At 39.4% G+C, this 21,145-nt stretch overlaps 1 protein-coding gene across 7 annotated transcripts in view; it reads right to left on the bottom strand.

Moving 5' to 3' along the window:
• Positions 1 to 232: 232 nt before the first annotated feature.
• CPEB4 (cytoplasmic polyadenylation element binding protein 4) overlaps positions 233 to 21,145 on the bottom strand; it is a 55,199-nt gene continuing 34,286 nt past the window's right edge. For 4 of the 7 annotated variants that reach the window (XM_028154570.2, XM_054718160.1, XM_054718162.1 and 1 more), the window contains 7 exons: positions 18,817 to 18,867; positions 10,532 to 10,705; positions 9,289 to 9,378; positions 8,787 to 8,905; positions 8,150 to 8,264; positions 6,836 to 7,017; positions 233 to 4,572 (listed from right to left, as the gene is read on the bottom strand). In XM_028154570.2, the coding sequence (XP_028010371.1) occupies positions 4,345 to 4,572; positions 6,836 to 7,017; positions 8,150 to 8,264; positions 8,787 to 8,905; positions 9,289 to 9,378; positions 10,532 to 10,705; positions 18,817 to 18,867 (959 nt within the window). In that variant the 3' untranslated portion in view covers positions 233 to 4,344. Of the gene's footprint in view, positions 4,573 to 6,835; positions 7,018 to 8,149; positions 8,265 to 8,786; positions 8,906 to 9,288; positions 9,379 to 10,531; positions 10,706 to 18,816; positions 18,868 to 20,318; positions 20,470 to 21,145 lie in introns of those variants that run through there. The other 3 variants (XM_008147596.3, XM_054718163.1, XM_054718158.1) reach the window with 2 other exon arrangements.

Raw genomic sequence — 21,145 nt, 5'->3', positions numbered from 1 at the left:
CTGGTCTAAGGCCTCGAAACATACTCCAGACTCCCGATGAGAAGACCTGTGCGGGGCAGCATGGGAACTGACACTCCTGGGCCCACGTGGCTGTGCGAGCTCACCAGCAGTGCTCACGTGACCGGGCATCTGTCGTGGCCCAGGAATATATTCTTAATATTTATAAAATGTTATTTTCCCAACCATGGAAGCATAACCTACTTATGTTGAAAATAAGTATATTAAAAGAAAGCTGAGTTAAAAGTTTTATTCATTCAACATCTCACATTACAAATATTTAAAAATTATATGCATACTGGTATAAATAGTCATTTGCAAACTATTTAATAACATTAATTTTCCACTAGCACTTCAACAAATGAACTCTTTTTAAAAAGGAACTGTGTTATATAACTTAAGAGTAGAACATACAAAAATAGGAACTTAACGTGAAAATGACTTTAATAAAAAATGAATTACCCTTATTTAAAATGCTATAATAAATACTACAACCTCCCCATACACAGTAAAAACTATATGGAAATTCAGCCAAGTAGTACAATTAACTGACATACTTAAATAACTTTTCCTTCTGATAATATGAGCAATACACTGGAAAAAAAAACATTAGGGATTAGTAAAAACTAGACACCCACTTGCTAAAAGTTTCACTTCCAAAAAATATAACAAAAATCTGATGAAAATTATAAAAACTAATTATACTTTAAATTTTAAAAATATAAAAAATAAAACAGTTGAATACAATATTGTCCCAATTCTTACAATGCTATCAGTCACAGTAGCTTTAAAATAAGATAATAAAATAAAGCAAATGACCAAAACCTCTTTTATTCCATTTTTAAAAATAATCTCAAATTTACATTAGTAGAAAGATTGATTTCTGATTCTTTTCTTTAGAAACACCAACAAGAAAGAGGATTACTCTTAACAGTAGAAAATGACATTTTTAAATGTCTGCAATTAAAAACAAAGAATTACACTGCAAAGATCTTTCAAAAGTTTGAAATAAGTATTGCACATAACTTGAAGTTAACTTGCCACAATTCATCACATTCAAGTTTCAAATCACCTTTTAACAGAAGATTCAACTCTTCAAAACAAAAGGGGTGAGTTATCAAGTCTTTCCAACAGCACTCTCATCAAATGCTAAATTCATTCACTGCAAGTTTTCTTTTGCATTCTGCAGAGGTCTGTGTATGGAGAAGTGTGTATATTATACCAAAGCGTGGGGACCAGAAGGGGGGGGAGAGGCTCCTTTACATAGAAAATCATCAGAAACACTTTATTTTACATTGCAAAAATAACCATGTAATTACTCTGTAACTACATTGTAAGTACATGGCTGGTGCCATGCTAGTGCGCTAGAACTACATGCTTGGTAAATTGAAGTGATACCCTAAAATCTGTAAACTAATTACATGTTAATTATGTTTTGAGTTACATGGTAACTCCCAACTACAATCCCATGTAATCTGAAGGACATGTAATCGATAAAGTTCAGAGTAATAGATAATCATTGTTTATGCCCTGTAAATTGAAGTGTAACCAAATAATCTGTAAACACACTTGTCACACAATCACAAGTAAATATTAGTAGAATAGCGATTTCTTACATTAGTCATGCATACTAACATTACACACCTGTCCCACGGCAGGCTGGTTTTTTCCTTTATATATAATTTAAAAGAGCAGACATCTCTGAATCAAACACTTAACATCAATTTATTAATATTAAAAATGGCTAAACATTCACCAAAAAATGTCTGCGTTATGAATAATTTTAAAAACTTAGTAAGAAGCTGTAGACAATTTTGTCATTTTAAATTTCTACCCTATGCTTATGCATTTAATTTTTTTTTTTTAGGAACTACAGTGTTATCTGTCATTTTCATGCGAATTTTCTTCATTAATTTGTGACTTCACATAGACTATCTCTTAAATTCTAGGTCCACCAACAGCTGGTGCTGGGAAGGATGTTTAAGCAACATGCTTTCTCTTTTCTGCAGACTCTAAAATAGCATTGCCAGTGCACAACATCCATAATTCAAAATGTATGCAGAGCACTGAAATGTATAAAAAGCAGAATATAAGAAAATAAAATTTATTAAAATTATTTATATTAAAAAATGAAGTATATGAAGATCTCTCAGTAATAAAAGTACAAAAAGCTACTCTTTGCAATATGAAAAATTGAGGTATTGCATAAAGAGATATCCCGTCAGTGAAAAGTGTGCCTAAAAATGTTCACTGTTGGAAAAACAAGATATACAAAAGTAGTGCATAACAAATATACATTATGTGCATGACAAAATAAGTTAGCTACAAAAACACTGTACCGAAATTCAGCAGGTCATGTACAAAGGGAAAAATTATTATTCAAAGCTAGTTCTCAAACAGTGTTATTTCTTGTTAACTCATCACACCTGTTTACTGAGTAGGAACAGCACAATAGCACACCCCAAGACGCCTACAAGCGTTTAAAAGAAGAAAAAGAGGCAAATGAACATTCCACTTAGGATTATGTAGTTCAGGAGAAAAGAAAGTCCCTGACCAGCTACACGAGAGCACCCTCCGTCCACGTGGCTGCTTCCAGCCTCTGCAGGGGCCCGGAAAGCAGCTCCCTCTGTGTTGGACTACTGGACAGCAAATGCCTCCATTTTGACCTTTGGAGCCGCACAGGTGCAGCGTTCATTAAAGCCTGTATTAAATAAAGGACTGCTTTTCCTAGGGACAATCGGGAGGGGGCATCAGCCAGGTGGTTCCACCGTAGTGTGGGGCAAGTCTTTGGTTTTGAAGGATCCAAGATGGTACTGTTAGGTAGCACAACTAGCAAGATTGCCATTATGTGTTTTGAAAACGTTTTGCACACTGATGATAATCTTTTTAATGGTGGATAGGGCATTTAATAAGATAAAGTCAATTAAAATCAAAGTTACTTCCAAGAGCAGGGCTTCAAGAGACTAATTTTAAATTCACCCCTGAAGCATACTGTCCACACATAAGAATGCCTTTCCGAGCTAGGATTTTATTTATAATAAAGCATGCATTACTCAACGAAGTTGGCACTTCAAACACTGACTATGTCCCATGCTCAGTTCTGAAACTGTAACGGTATTTTATTTTATAGGAAGAGGAAGATAAACATACGGACCTTTGCAGATTTACACAGTTACTTAGTTCAACAGTGCAGAACACTTTGCAACTACTCAACTTTTTTTTTTTTAACTTTTTTTTTTTTTCATTTTCTATGTTACAACTAAATTACAGGATACCCAGAGTAACTTTAAATCTAAAAGTAAGCCAATCGGCAGCCAATTAGTGTATTGATTTTGTCTTCCAGTTTTGGCTACGAGTGTATTTTAACACAAAATCCAAAGGACATCCTTGAGGTAATGTCAAAATGGAGAGCAAAGGCTGACACCTGACGAGTGTTAGTAATTGGGAGAGTTTATACAGAGCATCAGAAATGAAATGCGGATGCTGTCCTCCGGGAGAGGAAATGCTGCTTTCCCACCAGCTGTCGTTACTCTAGCTTCGGTAGTTTCCTAGGGCTGGGACCAGCTAAGTAAGTTTAACAATAAATAAGTGCACTCCCCGCAGTAGTCCGTTTCCCCAGTTTTTACATTCTACATGTTCGCAATTGCTGAAAAGAAAACAAACCCAGTTCTGCCTACTTGACTGCTTCGGATGTGGAAGTAACTCCGAGGCAGAATGAAATTATATTCGGCCTCTGAACCCTTCCCGTGAGTGAGAGGCCGCTTCAATCTTGCTCATGCATCTGTGTTCGCTTTAGCATGCTATTTCCTGTTAGTAATTGTTAACTTCCTCCCCTGCCTGTGAAAGAATAGAAAGGGGATGGAAACAGAGTGAGGCAACAAGACGAAAGAAAAGAAAGAAAAAGCGTTTCCCGGGAGACAAGCTGTGTCAGGATAGACTAATAGTGTTATTGTTGCATGGTTATTTTAATAAAAGTATTCTTATATGTTATATTATTAACAATAATTTAATTAAAAACCCAAAATACTCTATCATTTCATTTCTCTCTTAATCTCTCTCTCTCTCCTCTAAGAAAATGTTGCGGGAAGTATGGATCCTCTTGCTCTCCAGCAGGAGAATAAAACTTCCAGGCAACATGATGGCGATAGGAAAAAGGAGTTCATACATATTGTTTTCAGTGACACAAGAATCTACAAACCACCTCTATTATAGGCCATTGTTTCATTATACTATTGTTAAGTTAGACTGCTACAGAGGGCATGCCAGCGTGAAGAGGCGGAGGAGGGGCAGAATGAACAGAAGAGTGCACTTATTCTGAGGCCTGAAAATGAGCACTGTAGTTCTCCTCTAGTTCCAGCGGAATGAAATATGCCGAGGACGGTCCCCGCCCTCCTTCACCAGCGGCTTGTGGAACTCCCTGCCGGCACGAGAATGAATAGCAGCCCAGCAATATTCACAGTAATACTGCAGACAGGTAACATTAGCGCAGAAAAATGGAGCAAACTTTCCCCCGCAACGGGCCCCCTGACATTCATCACACAGCTGATCATCCAAGACGTATGGCTTCACTTCCACCTGCAGCCAAAGGAAAAGGGAGGAGGTTACGTTTCCCGTGACAGTGCCAGGCCACTCACCCCTCCTCACTGTGCGCACGCACTTCCGTCCCTGTCTGAACGACTCTGGGCCAAGGTGCCCAGATTCTCTTACTGAAATTAAGAGAGTCCATCTTTTAAGAACCCGTCAGGTTTTTATAGTCAGCATTTTACATTTTTGTCATATTAAATCAACACTTTTCAAAGGCAAAAAGAATTCCACAGAAATCAAGTGAAGGCAGCTGAGCATTATGAAATTAACCCCCCAGGAGAATTTTCACAGACACACATCAGCATTTTAATTAGTGGATTTGGCTGTTCATTATATGTGGAATTATGGTTTAAACAAACCCAACTAAGAGCTTCCCCGCTCCACAAAATCGCCCTTCGCTAGTCAAACCCTGACTTCCGTGGCGGCTTCTGAGCGGTACTCAAGCCAGGCTGTGGCTTCTGTTCACAGCGCACACATCTTGATTAGAATTGCAAAGCTGCTACTCCGGGAACCCACACGCAGCTACATCCCTCACCATCTCCAGCCCTGCGTCCTCTAGTCAGTAGGAAGGGTTACTTGAGGCCAAAAGCCAACGGTGCATTTGGGAACTGGGCCTGCTCCAATGCTCAATAGGCCGCCCGTCATTTGAGCCTCTCGGGGATTAAAAATAACCTGGCTATTACTTAGCCCGTGGGAAGAGCGTGGTTGTTTTTAGTCTTGGACTCGTGGCTGAAACTCCCTTACACTCCCTTATACCAGATCGTCGTTAACACCGGTGCCATCCAGTTCTGACAGAGGGGAGCCGGGACCAACAGGAGAAGGGTGACAGGGACACAGAGGGGCAGGCACTAGGAGGCCACTCCAGATCTCTACAGAGGCACGAGCACTGGTCGAAGAACTGGATCAGAGGAGTAAAAATTAAGTCTGGATTTCTAACGACTAACCGCACAGCTCTGACACCTGTGTGGGAATGAGGCCGTGGAGCTCAGATGTCCTCATTTTTTAGTGTGAATCAAACACAGGAGGCATGGCAGCATCCACTGTGGCTAACACTGCACCTTCCTCCATCCTCACAACAGAATCTACACCCTTCTCTTCAAGCGGCTCAGCATGACGGCACTATGATCCTCAGTCAGTACCGCCTCTGACACAGAATACACATGACCTGAAGCATGAGCAGTTTGTGTAAACCACTACTGCCTGGGTGAATTCTACACGCCGACTGGAGAGCGCTGGGCATCCCAGCCAGGCCTCGGAGAGGTGCCATCTGCCATGAAACAAGGAGCCCACATGAATGCAAACCAGCTCATTGTTTCCTCCGCACCCACAGGGACTGAGAAAAGTCAGCTGACCTCAGCACCGCTCCCAGCGCGGCCGCTTCACACTCTGCACATTCTTATCTCAGCTCAAACTAGGGACAGACCGTGTGCCCACTGCAGTCGGCACAGGCCCCACTATCTACCAGACCATGAACTCCGAGGACAGGGACGTCTGGTCCTTGGCACGAAACCATTTGGTGAATGCATGGAATACAAAGATAAGAAATGAATCTGTGAGTGCAAAGAAGTAAGATACATAATGGAACGTTTCAAATCCAGTAGGAAGAAGAGGGAAAAGCTATCTTTGTGGTTTTCGCCAGCCCTTTGATTCGGAAGAGGAACCCCACAAAGAGGAATGTGAGGTGCTGAACACAATGCTGCCGGTTCCTACCTCGCTGCAGGCAGGACAGGCCACAGATGAAAAGACTGTGCCTTCTTCTACTTAATCTGTCATAAGGAAATACTTGTAACGCATGCAGACCTACAAGTCAACTTACTCAATCATTTGTCACACAGGGCACTGGAAAATAGGGCTCACTGAGGTCTTCACAACGTCCCAGGATGAAAAAAAAAAGTCAGGAGACCTCAAGGGCATTCATGTTCGTATACTTGCTAAAACATAGTGTGAAGGATTTGGTAAATATTGAATGACTGACTAACTGAAGAAATGAATGGGTGGATGTAAGTGATAGCTTAGGAAAAATTAAATTGACAAGTAAACTGATACAGGGTTCTGGGTAGGCTACTCAAACAAGGATACAGAAGCAATTCCTAGGAAATTCCTACATGTATTCTAGAACATACACCTAGAGGTCCTACAGGCATAACTGTCAGCTGTCAGTTTATGGTCATATAAAATTCCCCCATCCAATCTTGGTAGTGACACATGTAGAGGGCCATTTCTAGAACGTTCCAGAATGTAGTCTAGGACTTACCCGTTTATCTATCTCTCCGTGCTGCAGCTGAACAAAGCGGGCACTGATAGCAGCTATGTAACTCTGTTGATTAGAGAAGGCGACTCGCCCGGCTCCTTTTGGGTATTTCAGCTCAGGGTCGGTATCGATCCCAGCATAGCACACGCCTCCATACAGCCGATCCATTATCATGGCAAGCTCCACTAAATAAGAAAAACGCAGAGAGGGGATCTGAAATCAGGAAAACTCAGCTGGCTCACCAAGGGTTTCATCAAAAGCAGCTCATCTGCATTCTGAACTCATATCATTATAATTATTCAATCAAGCGTTATTATAACCAGTTGTCCATTTATCTTTTAACTAAGGGCAAGGGCTCTGCTAGGTATTTTACTTATGTTCTCTTTTAATCTCCACAGCAACCCTATGAAGTAGGCAGTAACTTCTTGGGGAAACTGAGGCACGGAGAAGATGATCAACCAGTCCAAGGTCACAGGAGGTGGAGTGGCACTGCTGGGCTTGGCACCCTGGTCTATACCACGTTGCTGCCATATATTTACCGGTTAACAAGGTCTGGCTTAGTATAAATAATCATTTCAACACTAGAAAACTGATTTGGTAAGCTCTTTGTTTAGAGGCCCTTCTGGCTTTTTCCATCAAAATCCTGTGACCTTTCCCCAGAGGCTAGCTATTTGCCAATTTCTCTTATAAAAACTTGAAATAACGAATGTATCACTTTCTCCATTATATGTTACAATTCTGAAACTGCATTCTTGTTCATTTTCTGATCTTTATCGTACTTATACTACCAAACCTCAAATGAGTTGATGGGGATGAAATTTCTTCTGTTAGTACTATGCTAAAAACACGATCCACTGCTGAGAACCGTATTAGATTTCAGAGCCCAGCAAGCAGCTGATAAGCAAACGAGGACATGGGAAACAAACACTAACCATCGCAATCCAGCATCTGTTCTTGAAGGGGTTGTTTATTTTCCGACGATGATGAGAGTGATGGTCACGGGCATTATAAGGAACTGCACTAAGCATCCTGCATGGCTATCTCACTTAAGCCTCAAAACAGCTCTACATAAAGGACATACACTTAGTATTCCATCTGACAGATGAGGACATTGAGAATTAGAGAAATTAAGCAATTGTCCAAGGTCACTCAACGATTAATTGAGAGCAGAGCACATGAATTCAAACCCAGACACTGATTCTAGAACGCTCACTCTTAGACATGAACTCAAATGCTTATGGGAGAATGTATCCTGAGAAGCCTTTATAAAATACGTCTTATGCTAAAGGGTGAGGAAGGCCTTTTGTTTAGTCATACCTGCCCGCAATGGTCGAGGAACACCACCAACAAATATAGTTTTTCGTGGGTCGAGAGGCTGTGAACCATCCATCACGAAGTCACTGTCACTGAGGTTCCAAGGCCGAATCTGCACCTGGGGAGTGTGCAAACCCAAATGTCTCATTCCCGGTACAGACAACTTGTGGGGGGAAATGTTTAAAATGGTTGCAGGGTATTTTATATTTTTAAAACAAGAATTCACATCATTAAAAGCAATAAAGCTGTAAAACTAGAAAAGATTTAAAAATAGTGTATCCTAACCCTTCATTTCATTTTTGAGAGTAAACTGAACAAATGTGAACATTTAATTGCCTATTAGAAGCTAAATCTATTATTCAGAGGAAACGCGGCTACTTTATCAAATGTATTATCAAGTGAGGTCTTTTAATAGTAAAGATTTACCAATATTTTAATTACTCAAAAGTTCAATGGCCAGATAACATGCACAAACATACAGAATGTCAATGTTAGGAGCTTGACAACAGTAACAAACTCCATTCCCAGTCTGCTTACTAACGTGTCAATGAACAGAAACATCAAGATGCTGTGGCTTTTTCAAACAGAGTAGAGCTGGAGGCAGAAACCTGAAGCTATTCTCATGCTGGGATGCACTTACCGGCTTGTCTTTGATGGTGGGACTTGAGACACACAGGTAGAGCTTCCCATCTTCTTCAATGCACGCATCAATGAGCGCCTGGACAGAGCTTTCATCTTGAAATAGCAGGAAAGCATAGCCTGGTGAAAAGGGGGGAAAAGGCTTAGATGTTCTCCTAATTTTTTTATTTTATTTTATTTTTTGCAATTCTTCAAGAGAAAGGAAATATAAACTAAAACTAATGAAGGGAAAAGGAGTTCAATTTCTTTTTAATTAAAACAATATTCCTACCTACAGTCTGATAATATCAACATTAACTTCAGTTTGATACCTTGAAACATCTTTTAGAGTAAAATTAAATTTGAATTGAAAGTACATATTAGGTAGAAATATTAAAGATGCATTTGGGAAAATAGAAGTTTAACAATGGGAAATTTTACACTGAAGGTAAACATTTATGAAAATGCTAAACATTAAACAATAAAAGGATAAATGTACGTGTATATTGAATCTTGAGAATTACCTTTCGGAGGAAAATAGGATTTGCTCTCTGCCTTATGAGGCCAATCCACAATTAAAGGGCCAAAGCGACGGAAACTAGCTGTGATCTCATCTAATAAACAACAAAGCAAAATAGTAGATTTCAATATTTTTGTGATCATTTTTGGGAATTAGTTTAGAAAAGACAGTTTCAAATCTCCTATTTACAGAGCAGTACAAAAAACTTCCCCCCAAAAAAGAACAAAAAACAACTCCCGAATCCCTTCATCTAGCCTCCCCAACTGTTAATATTGTGCACATTTGCCTCTTCCCTTCCTCCTACCTGCACGTCTACATGAGTCAAGCTATTTACCTGTCTACCTACACCTATCATCGTTTTCTGACATGATGCTCTATGACCCATAATGCATCTGTTGTGACCTGCTCAACAAGGACACTTCCTTATGTACTACCACAGAGCACTCCCGATCAGGAAGTCAGTACTGATACAATGCCCACATCACAGACTTTATGCCAACAGCATCTCTTTTCCTTTCTGATCCAGAACACGTGCAGTATTTGGACATCATGTCCCTTAGGGCATCATCTTCTTCAATTTGGAACAGACCCTCATTCTTTTTTGTCTTTTACGGGCTTGACAGTTTTAAAGTACGCAGGCCAGTTATTGTGTAGACGATGCTCACCTGTCCGTACTGCTTCCCCGTGACCGTACGCAGGCTGTGCATTCTAAACAGGATTCCCACCGTAACAATACTACGCCATCCTGTCCTAATCGGGCAGGTGCAGCTTCATCACCTGGTCAAGTTGATCTCTGCCAACTTGGTGTTGTGTTACCCACCAATATGACATTTCCTCATCACCTCTGGCATGCATTAAAGACTCCAGCCTGCACCAGCTTCCGCAATGAGTCTACATCTTTTGGAAACTGCATAACTGAATCTGGCCAAGGCAGCACACAGACAAAAATGCAGGTAGCACTTTGTCTTCCCACCACAGAGTCCTTGAGTTTTCCGTGATGTCCGCTCCTTTCCCTTTAGTCTCACCATTTGTTTCTGCTGGTTCCCAAAGTCCTGCCCACCCCCCTTTCTTCTGTGAACTAATGTTACAGGCTGTGACAGGAAGATACGAGAAGAGAACAATGCAATCAAATCGGAATACCTGGAGCCAGGTAAGATTGCTGTTATAAGAGTAACCTCTATCTATGCGTTTCCTACTGTGTGCCACAGTCTGGGCACTGGGCTCTGGATGCTTCTTTCTAAGTATACCTTCATCGATGTCAGGAGGCAATCCGCCCACAAACACCTTGCGAGAATATCGCTCCACTCTTTCTCCATTCTGGTGAGTGAAGCAGTGAGGTGAACCCAGGCCACTATGAAGAGGCTGATCCCCGCGGCCATCATCCAAAAATCCATCTTCCATTGGAAACAGTGAAGACTGACCTGGAATAGAGAGCAGGGAGAAAGCTAACAGAAAATGTTCCAGGCCACTGGTTATCTTGCACAACAAACAAGGCAAGCAGCTGATTCAATAAAACTGCGGCTTTTCGTTTTCTCACTGAACAACCAATAGCACCACTGCGATATGCTCTTGAACCCCCATCACCTTCAAGTCCCAACTGAGTCAGAGAGAAAGGACATGGTTAAACAGAGGGCTGCTCAGCTATCCCTCTGGGATCCAGAAACTCCAGTGAGGTGGGTGGAAGTACAGCAGGAGAGAGCACTCCTTTGGAAGCAGGTGGCAGCGCACAGCAGTGCCTTGGCAGGGCCCCTGGCCACTGGCAACCTAGACATGTACACTGAGTATTAGATTCGACTGTCAGATGCTGGATCACTAAAACTTTAAAGAAAACAACAATAACATGGCCTGCACAATCTCCTCTAAGAATGTCCTTAAAATGAACGTGTTGATTTTTAAGGTGAGCACTCATCTGAGTTACATTAACTAATGGGATACAACTAAACCCATTAAATGCTATTATCTGACTTCACTGTCTGGTCTAAGAGAATTTAAGATTTTTAGGCATGCTAAAGACATACGTTCTTTCAGTTGAGTAATAATCTGCTACAGTGCTATCTAATTCTAACAACTAGTCATTAAGTTTGATGTTGAAAATCATATCATCTAAAATACATAAGCAGAATAGACCAGGGATGCCAAGTGTTGTATTCTTCCCACATTGACCTGATAGCACAATTCAAACTTTGAAATCATGAGCAAAACACAGCTAAAGTAAGTGCAGCGTCTCCCCCGCACTGGCCACTGCTCAGGCTGCCAATCACGTCTAGGTCCTGCACAAGGAACTCGTTAACGGGTCCTGCAGAAATGCTCTCAAGTGCTCTTCCTTCCCGAAAACATTCCAATGTCCTCTGGTTGCCACACTTCTCCTTCCAACCTTCACTACTAAACACAAATAACAACAGTGTATTTGTTATCCTGTAAAATCACAGCTCAGAGTTATATAATGAAGACTAAAAAATGACTATAAAATTGGAGGCTATTTCCTGAATGATCTTCAAAAATCACTTACATTTTGAAGCGGAGCTGACTCTTTAAAATTCTCTAAAATTTCTAGAGCTTTCCCCCAATGTTTCAAATGTATAGGATTAGCTATTTATATAGCTAATCTCCTTTTAAACCTAATGCGTTTTGCTGACTTGGTTAAACAAAAGTAGAACAGGTATTCAAGTATAATTGAACTTCCAATATACTCAGGTATTTTGAGATGATTTGGGCTATATTTTCCTTTTTAAAGAATCTTAACTTTTTTCTCCTAAGAAATTCCTTTGAAAAGAAAAAAAAAAAAAAGAAAACAAATCTTTAGATATAAATAAGTTGAGTTTATAATATAATATAGGGAAATTATTTTGGTTCAAATCTAAATTCTACCATTTTGACTCCTTAAAAATGAGAATGTCTATAATGTTAACTACAATGAATAAAGTATGTATGAATCAAGCCTAGGTTTCATTCCCCCACCCGCTGCCCCATGAGGATTAGAAATTGAGCAAACTTGGATCCTCTCCAAATACAACTATACATTCAGAAGTTAGAAACAATAATGTTACCTCTCCTTCGCCCATATGTCCTTGCTGCATGTCAAATGAGAAAAAAAAAACACACAACCTTTCAAACATTGTCAAAAGGATCAATTGTGATTTCATCTACTAGCTTTATAATTGAAAGATTGGCTATATATAATTTTGTCTCAAAAACAAAGAATCTGGATGGTGAGAGGTCAATCTTATACTTTCTTTTTTTAAGTTCTTCAAGGATACTTGTTTTGAGGGAAGCTTTTTGTTGTAACTGTCACTCAAGGTCCAAACTAGTATGAAACTAAAGGAGTATGTCACGTGATCTAAACCAACTACCATATTAATCTTCTTTTCTCTCAAAATTCCTTGCTAACTAGCAATTTAATGAATATCACAAAATTTAATTCTTGGCTATTTCACCATGACAGGAGAAATAGCAATTGTATACTACTCTCAATTAATCCCTAATAAAGAATACCATAACAAATGAAATCTTTAGGCAATTTATAAACTTCCTTTTGGTCAAAGGTTTCTTGACCCTAATCAAATCTTCCACTATACCCCAAATGTTGAAAAGTACAAAGTTTAGCTCTAATTGGTTTGGCTCAGTGGATAGAGCATCAGCCTGTGGACTGAAGGGTCCCAGGTTTGATTCCGGTCAAGGGCAGGTACCTTGGTTTCGGGCACATCCCCAGTAGGGGGTGTGCAGGAGGCAGCTGGTCGATGTTTCTCTCTCATCGATGTTTCTAACTTTCTATCCCTCTCCCATCCTCTCTGTAAAAAAATCAATATATATTTTTAAACAAGTATAAAGTTTGGCATTTTATCACCAAGCAGGTGGCAGCCAGGAAGAGCAGTATATTCATATAATTATATGTATTTCCCTGAATACTCAGGAATGGCAACATGAACTTTAAATCAGAACACTTTTGAGAAAACGCCTTCCCTGAAAAAAACTGGCATTTATAAGCCCAGCCTGTCCAAATACCTGTTTTATTCAACAAATGTTTCCTGAATGCTCACACTGCTGGGCACTGTGGGTAAGCACACCCAGCCCTGACTCCACGGCCACGTAAGTGAACACTGACAATGTCATGTGCCTATTTGCTATGGTAGTTAGGTGACAGGTGAAATGGGAACAAACTGAGGAGGAACAATTGTTGTTGTTTTTAATCCTCACCCGAGGATATTTTCCATTGATTTTTAGAGAGAGTGGAAGAGAGAGGGAAAGACAGAGAGAAATACTGATGTGAGAGAAACACATTGATTGGCTGCCTCCTGCACGTGCCCCAACGAGGGCCTGGGCTGGGGAGGAGCCTGCAACCAAGGTACATGCCCTTGACTGGAATCGAACCTGTAACCCTTTGGTCCACAGGCCGATCGATGCTCTATCCACTGAGCCAGACCGGCTAGGGCGAACAATTGGTCTTGATTTAAGGGGCAGAGAGAGGGCTGAGTAGCATTTGAGGTGGACCTTACAAGAAAATCAGAGCAAGGCATTGCAGAGTGGTGGTGCTGCAGACGGGTACTGCGATGCTCAGGGAAAGACGCCCAGAACAAAAGCAGATGGAGCCGGGGGGTCTGGGCTGGAGATGAGGTTTACACAGGAGGAAGCGGAGTTATAACTGAGTTAGAAGTGTAACTTAGAGGTGCCACATGCATCTTCTCCAAAATGGAATTACATCTTAAGCAAAATACATTTCTACCATTACTAGAAAACACTGGATTACACCAAAGTACTTGGGCAAATGGACTAAAACAGCATAAAATCTCCCTCCGCGGTGAGGGTGTCCTTTACTAGGCCTTGTTTGGAGAAGGGAAAGGTAGTCTTTTACTTTGTCAACCTGACGGAGGTCAGAAAGACAAAGAGCACAAAAGCAGATGCTTGTCCAAAAACATTCTATTCATACAACTAACTGCACGGGAGTTTGGGGAAACTAATGATTTGAAAATCTGGGTTCTGCTGATCTCAAAAAGTTAACTGATGTTGCTTGGATTTCTGTGAAAATATATTTGAAAAGTATAGGCTTTTAAAAGTTACAGAACTAATATTAAAATCTCATAGCTTCCATTATTTAAAAAATAAATATAGTTTCAGGAACAATAAAGGCTACAGATCAAAAGCAAATTCAAACACTCTTAAAGTATTCAAATGGTACTTTCAAACTTTGATTTTGTACCACAAAATTAAGCTGCTTAAATGCTGATATTAAATCTTGAAAACTGTTTAGAAACATTTTCCCACATTAAGGGAAAATCAGTTACTGGCATACAATATTTATAATTATAAAAACTGCCCATTCAAATAGGGAAATTAATATAAATGAGTACCAAAATAATAAAAACAATGTCATTCTAGAAAACAGAAAATGAATATGTTTAAATGTATGAGTTCTACTTATTATAATGCTGTTAACATTATACGCTATTTTTAATGTAGATTTTGACATGTGACATATATAGGGGAATGTACACAAATCACAAACGTACAGATCAATAAGATTTCTATAACGTGAACACACGTGTGTAACCAGAACCCAGACATTGACAGAATGGTCAATGGTGCCACTTCATCTTATGGACGAAAGACGTAGCAGCACCTCTTCCTCACCAACTGCCAAGTATACTTGGTGCAAACACATTATGATGAAATACTTGTTAACACAGTAGATCCTCACCACTTTCCTGAGGAACCTGTCTTGCCAGACAGATTTCCAATCTCATGATTATCAAGTGTTGCATATTTTTGATGTTTCTCAAACATGCAAGGAAGTATTCAAGTAAAAAAACTACTTTAAATATGTTTAAAGAAATCTACATTTGGAAAACTTCTAGCTAAGTCAGCTGAAATAAACTGCTCAGAATTTTCCTTTAATTACCAAAGAGTACACTATTAAAAGATTTCAAAAATGCATGCTATTATTAAATAAAAATCTTCTAGTCCCATCGGGGTTAAAATGAATATTATTTATATGTTCATCTACTTTTATTTTTATTTCTTAGTTTTGATTTATAAAGTCCTCAATAATTTAATGTTTAGTACTAACATGATTCAAGAATGTTCTAAATGGTGTGGTGAAGGCAATGTGGGCCCTATTCCAATATGTGTATAAGATATTAGGACACAGACCAGCACAGAGGAAAATCATGCAAACAGAGAGAAGACAGCTGTCTACCAGCCAAGGAAAGAGGCCTCAGAAGAAATCAACTCAGACTTCTAGGCTCTGGTGCTGAGAAGAAATTTCTGCTTAAGCCACTTAGTCTCTGGTACTTGTTATGGTGGCCCTGGCACACTAATATGTATCCAAAAAGTAGCTAGAAAACGTGTTTGTTTTTTTATATATTTAGAATCCCAGGATTCCCCGTCAAAAAAATCTCTACAACAAATAACCCAGCAATACATTGAATGCTCCCCTAGGATGTGCACTACAGCATTCTTTGCACAGTTATCAATTATTATTTGTTGAATTATACTGGCAATACCTTTAAAAGACATGTGTAGTATATGAAGGCCACTGCATAGTATGAAAACTGATGAACTGATGACTGAGAATGGAAAAATAACCCCAACAACAGTGATTCACCCCACCGATGAGTAAGCCCTTTTTATCTTGTATGTGCAAACTCCAAAGTCCTTCCAATCTAGGCTGCGGAAGCTGGGAGGCTACTCTGAGTCTTTCCTCTTGTTACTTATTTAGGATGTAAACCCCGTGTTTTTCCAAAAGCTTTGAGATTACTTGAAAATTTCAAAACAAGTTCTACAATAATTATCATAGTTGAAATTCAAATGTTCACGAGAGAAAGAGAATAAACAGCTCTTAGACAATTGTATCCAAACAAAACAAGAAATGGCTTTCAACTCAGAGAGGCTTGGAAGAAAAGCTCTGGAAGTTACTGCTAAACAAGCCGAGTAGCTAGATATAAAGGGTTTAAAGCCGGAATAGACTATTTATGGTGGATAGGGAGTTCCTTACAGTTCCTAAAGTCTTAAAACTGAATAACGAATATAAAACAACACAATGTATTAGGCTTTTCTTTTCAGTTATAAACTGAAAATGAATTAAGATGTGAAGAGATTGCTTTTAAAAGTGAATATAGTTAAGTTTTAGGTTATCTACATTAACAATAAACATAGAAAGCATGTTCAGCCACAATTTTTATATATTCTTCTTAATCCCTTGTATTTTTTTCCTTATAAATCTTCTAACACTAATATTCCTAACCAAAAAAATGACACTCTAAATATTTTAATTTTACTACATGCCAGGTGCTATGCTAATGATTTACATGCATTTAATCAATGTATTACACCAGATTTGCAATATATGTGCTCCCAAAACCTTAGCTAAAATGGGAACAAAGCTATTAAGAATCAATACATGAATGAGATCAATCTATCTAGAGAAGCAGCCCACCATAGAAGATGTTTCATAAATTTGATTGAAGAGACTGGGCTATGCCTATGCCTAAATCAAAGTGACTAAGAAATTGTCTCAACACCTCTCCACCTCCAACTCATTATAATTTCATAATTGTTCATCAATCTTCTATTATAATCTACTTTGCTATTGAAGAAAAAATAAGTCTATCAGTCGACTCCCACATCTGGTCCTCCTAGAAGGGTTATTCCCCATTACAAATGCATACATCGATATCTGGTCCTAGTCGGTTGGTTATTAGGAACTAACACTTGATCAACTCAGACAAAATCAAGTTCTGAAGCCCTAGATCACAATACTAGGTCTGAGCCCATGACAGGCATAACCTCACACTCTGGGGTCTTGTCTGAGGAGCCAGCACGTCTCTCTGACCTCTCTTTATTCTTTCTTTATCTTCCTATCTTTCAGTTTAAGCGGTGTGAACCCCAGCCAGTATACCCTTATAATAAATACAATTTCCATGTACACAATGGTAAAAAACATCTAGTCCCCTTCTAGTAAAATTTCAAAACAAATCTTTTTGGGAAAAGGTTACCTTTATTTTTTTCTTTGCCAAGTAAGGGTCATTAAAAATGATCTATTCATAAGAGCAGAAATATTTATGGGGGCAGGAGGGAAAGAAAAAACAATCTCATAAGAGACGTTTTTAAAAAATTAAGTGAATTGAGCTTTAAGGACAACCAGCTAAAGAGTGTTTATTTTTCTCACTTCAACAAAGATGGACCCAGGGCAACTGATCTAATTTAGTGGCTTCATGCGGAGACAGGGACCAAGAAGAATCGATCACTTTGTCTGAGATCACACAGCAGGATCTCAAACCTGGGTCACTGCCTTTCCATCCTGCAGCCCCGACTCTGCAGCTTGTTCCCCAGGGAAAGCGACAAAGGCAACCTTTACACGATCCCCTTATCCTGATGCCACTGTCACCACTGGGTTTTGTTTTCAGTCTACACACATTTATGCTGAAATCTTATATTTTGGCCTTATTTCTGGCAGTGATAGGATGAAAAGACCAAAGTCGGGTGAACAAGTAAGGTTTTTATAAACCGCATGTCTCCAGAGGATCTGATGCGCCCGCAGCCACTCTCATAAATCAAATCTCCTAACTTTTCCTGGCGCGACAATCCTACGTCCTTCAGAACACTGACTTCCAACACTAGCTAAAAAGAGGTCCAGTCATAAAGATAACTTTCAATTCCCCATTCACAGTAGACCATAGACAAGGAGTAGAAGTTGTGTGTGTGTGTGTTTTGTTTTTGGAATGATGAAAATAAAGCTATTTAGTCAAGAAAACTTCTTAGGAGTGGTGGGACATAAAATGAGTTTTGACAAATGGAAAGCAAAATGAACACACACATTTGAAATGCACTCCATAGTAAATGAGTAGAAAGAAGTAAACAGGACCCCTGTATCCCACCCAATTTTAACTTAAAGCACTACCAAACAGACCGTTTTTGATTCTTTAATTCCTTCTGCACCTACATGTCTCCTCCTTCCCTATGAATTCGTTTGTTTCAGCATAAGTTCATAAAAACAGAATGCCACAGCACAGTGGTAATATTTAGAATTGTAATCTACTTGGCTATTGAAGACACTGCAAAGGCCATAAAACTTCATTTCTCTTGTTCTAATTAGACAGCAAACAGTGAATGACCTTGTCCTTTGCAATGTCAACCCCTGTGGTCTCAGGCAGCTCTTCCTGGTTTCAGATCTCTGATTATCCTGGAACATTTCTCCAACTACATGGAGATGGTTTTATGTTGACATTTCAAAGGTCACTCGACAGAAGCTCAAGTTAGAATAAGCCATCCTTTTTATATCATTATATAATTCTCATTGTGACCAATTTCAAGACAGAGAACTGGTTGGCTCTCAAAGTTTAAAAAGGTCTTGCCACAATTTGGAGGAAAAGAAATTATTTATAAAATACCCGATAGACTAATAGCAACTTTCAATTGTCATTATAGAATAAACTAATGCCATTTCTCTATTTGCTGAAGCATAATTACTACATTTTTTCACCTATACTAACTGGTTTCAGCCTATGAACTTCACTAGGGTAAATCGATTATCACTTACCATTAATAAGCAGAGAGCTATCGGATCCTGGATATGAATAGTTTAGACGACCTGAAGGTAAAAGAAGGCCGTTACTAAGTTGATTTTCTTCATGGATGGTTTAAGCGTATGCAATAACAAAACTGAATTGCTTGTTTTAATAGATAAGGTATTAAAAAAAACTGTATTTGGGATAAAACTTCGTTGTGCTAATAACCACAATGAGTCAGAGGACATACCAATCAGCACGTTGACAAACATTCAAAACGGGAAAGTCTGAAAGTAGGAAAGTTATTCGGTCATCCTAACGTCTAAATCCCTATGCAAACTAATTTTCTTTTTACCATTATGTTCTAATACCAGTTCATAATGACAATCTTCACATTTTTAGCCCTATACATGTGAAAAAAATTTCAAATATATAGTATTTTGTTGCTTTTTAGAAGTATGTAATTAGCAGTAATATTTTTCTATAATTTAGAACAAAAGTGCCAGTCTTATGCCTACATGTACAGATATGCTAATGTGTTTAAATTTGCATTTTGAGAATCAGTACAGAAGGTAAAGAAAAACATTGTATTTACCTGTGACAGAAAATATCAAAGCACACAACACACAGCACAATGCCCAGAGCACAGCAGGCACTCAAAAAACACTGGGTTAGTTTCCCTTGAATTTTTAAAATGGATGCCCACGATGCCCATCAAAAAATTTGTGAAGGTGCTAACATTTTTGGAGGATGCACCAACTTCTAAATTGGTAACCCCAAATAAAGGGAGGATGGCGCTGGAAATGGTTTCTCCCTTTATAAGGAATTCTATTTCTTTTATTTTATTTTATTGATTTCAGAGAGAAAGGGAGAGGGAGGGAGGGATAGAAACATCAATGATGAGAATCATTGATTGCCTGCCTCCTGCACAACCCCTACTGGGGATCAAGCCAGCAACCCTGGCATGTGCCCTGACCAGGAATCGAACTGGACCTCCTTGTGCAACCACTGAACTACACTGGCTGGGCAAGGAATTCTACTTCTGTTAGGGGAGAATTTCTACATGTAAGTTGAGGTATCTAGACCACAGATCCTTACTGAATGCACACCATGTACCTAATTCTATGCTACACATGATAAAAATCACTATGGCAACATTTTTAAGCCTCCATGTTCCACGTGCCCATCTACACCCACCTTCATGAGAATGGTGGAGAACTTTCAACAAAGTCTTGCTCATGTAAGGAATGGACGGGGGAACCTGACTATTAATTAAGTAGCTACCATCGCCCAGCCCAGCGCCGTATAAATGAGGAGTAGTGTGAGAATTTAAAACTGACTCGGAATTACAACTGTTCCACAGGAAACAGCAGTCTAAACTCTGAGCCCACAGAACCATAGGAGACTCTCCGAGGCTATGGAAAAGGGGGTAAGCCGAGGTTCTCCCATTCCCTGAGGCTGGGTGGGGCAAGCCTGCCAAATGCCAGGGAGACTCTCCCCGGTTCCACTGAGTACTACGCGAACCAGAGCTAACCTGCGGGCCTATGGATCCAACAGCCATGTTTACAACTCCAGAGGAACGTTAGGCCTCGGCCAGCCTTCAACCTCTCCAAATCCTGCTTCTTTGAAAGAGTCTCCACAGAAATGAACTCACGCCGTGAAGAGAACATTGTTCTCCATTGTTAATAGCTTCAACTAATCCATATCCAAAACTTGAGAATCTAATATGAAACAAAATCTGAACTTAATAATTCTCCTGCAATTTACAATCAAATACAAGGATTGTTTTTACTTGTTATTAAGTTGTTAATTATTCTATTTAAAATTTCAGCTTGTTCCTATTAAGGGAGTGGAGGTAGGGGTGGAGATAAGGAAGGAGGAGGTACAAAATAACATATCAATTTATTCCTAAAAACTGGCTTCGTTGTTTAATACGAATCACACAGCTCAGTATCCAGCTCCACTGGAATTCCACCTGAACTGCTTGACTATAAGCCCGCACCTTCTGACCTGTCACAAGTGCGCTTTTCAAAAAGCACAGACTCGAGATGCTGGAACAAGAACATGACCCTTGACGGTTAAAAACGTGGGAAGGGGCGAGCTGTTTCAGAATCACGTAACTCGCAGTAGCTGCTGACTTTCTATAATGGAGCACAGCGTACACTTGTAGCTGAGACACCCTCGGGTACTGAACTAACAGAGCCGTCACACATACCATTTTTATTTACCTGAAAGCATTTTGTAAAAAGATGATGTAAGTTAATACAGACATTTATGTAACTTCATTAACTGAAGTGAAGAGGAAATGTTTTGTTATTTCGAAGAGGATATTCAGATATTTGAATATTTCGAATGCCAACA

Source organism: Eptesicus fuscus, chromosome 6, assembly GCF_027574615.1.
Source record: "Eptesicus fuscus isolate TK198812 chromosome 6, DD_ASM_mEF_20220401, whole genome shotgun sequence".
Classification (NCBI taxonomy): domain Eukaryota; kingdom Metazoa; phylum Chordata; class Mammalia; order Chiroptera; family Vespertilionidae; genus Eptesicus; species Eptesicus fuscus.
The sequence above is the reverse complement of the archived record's forward strand: the minus strand, read 5'-3'. Positions and strand labels throughout refer to the sequence as shown.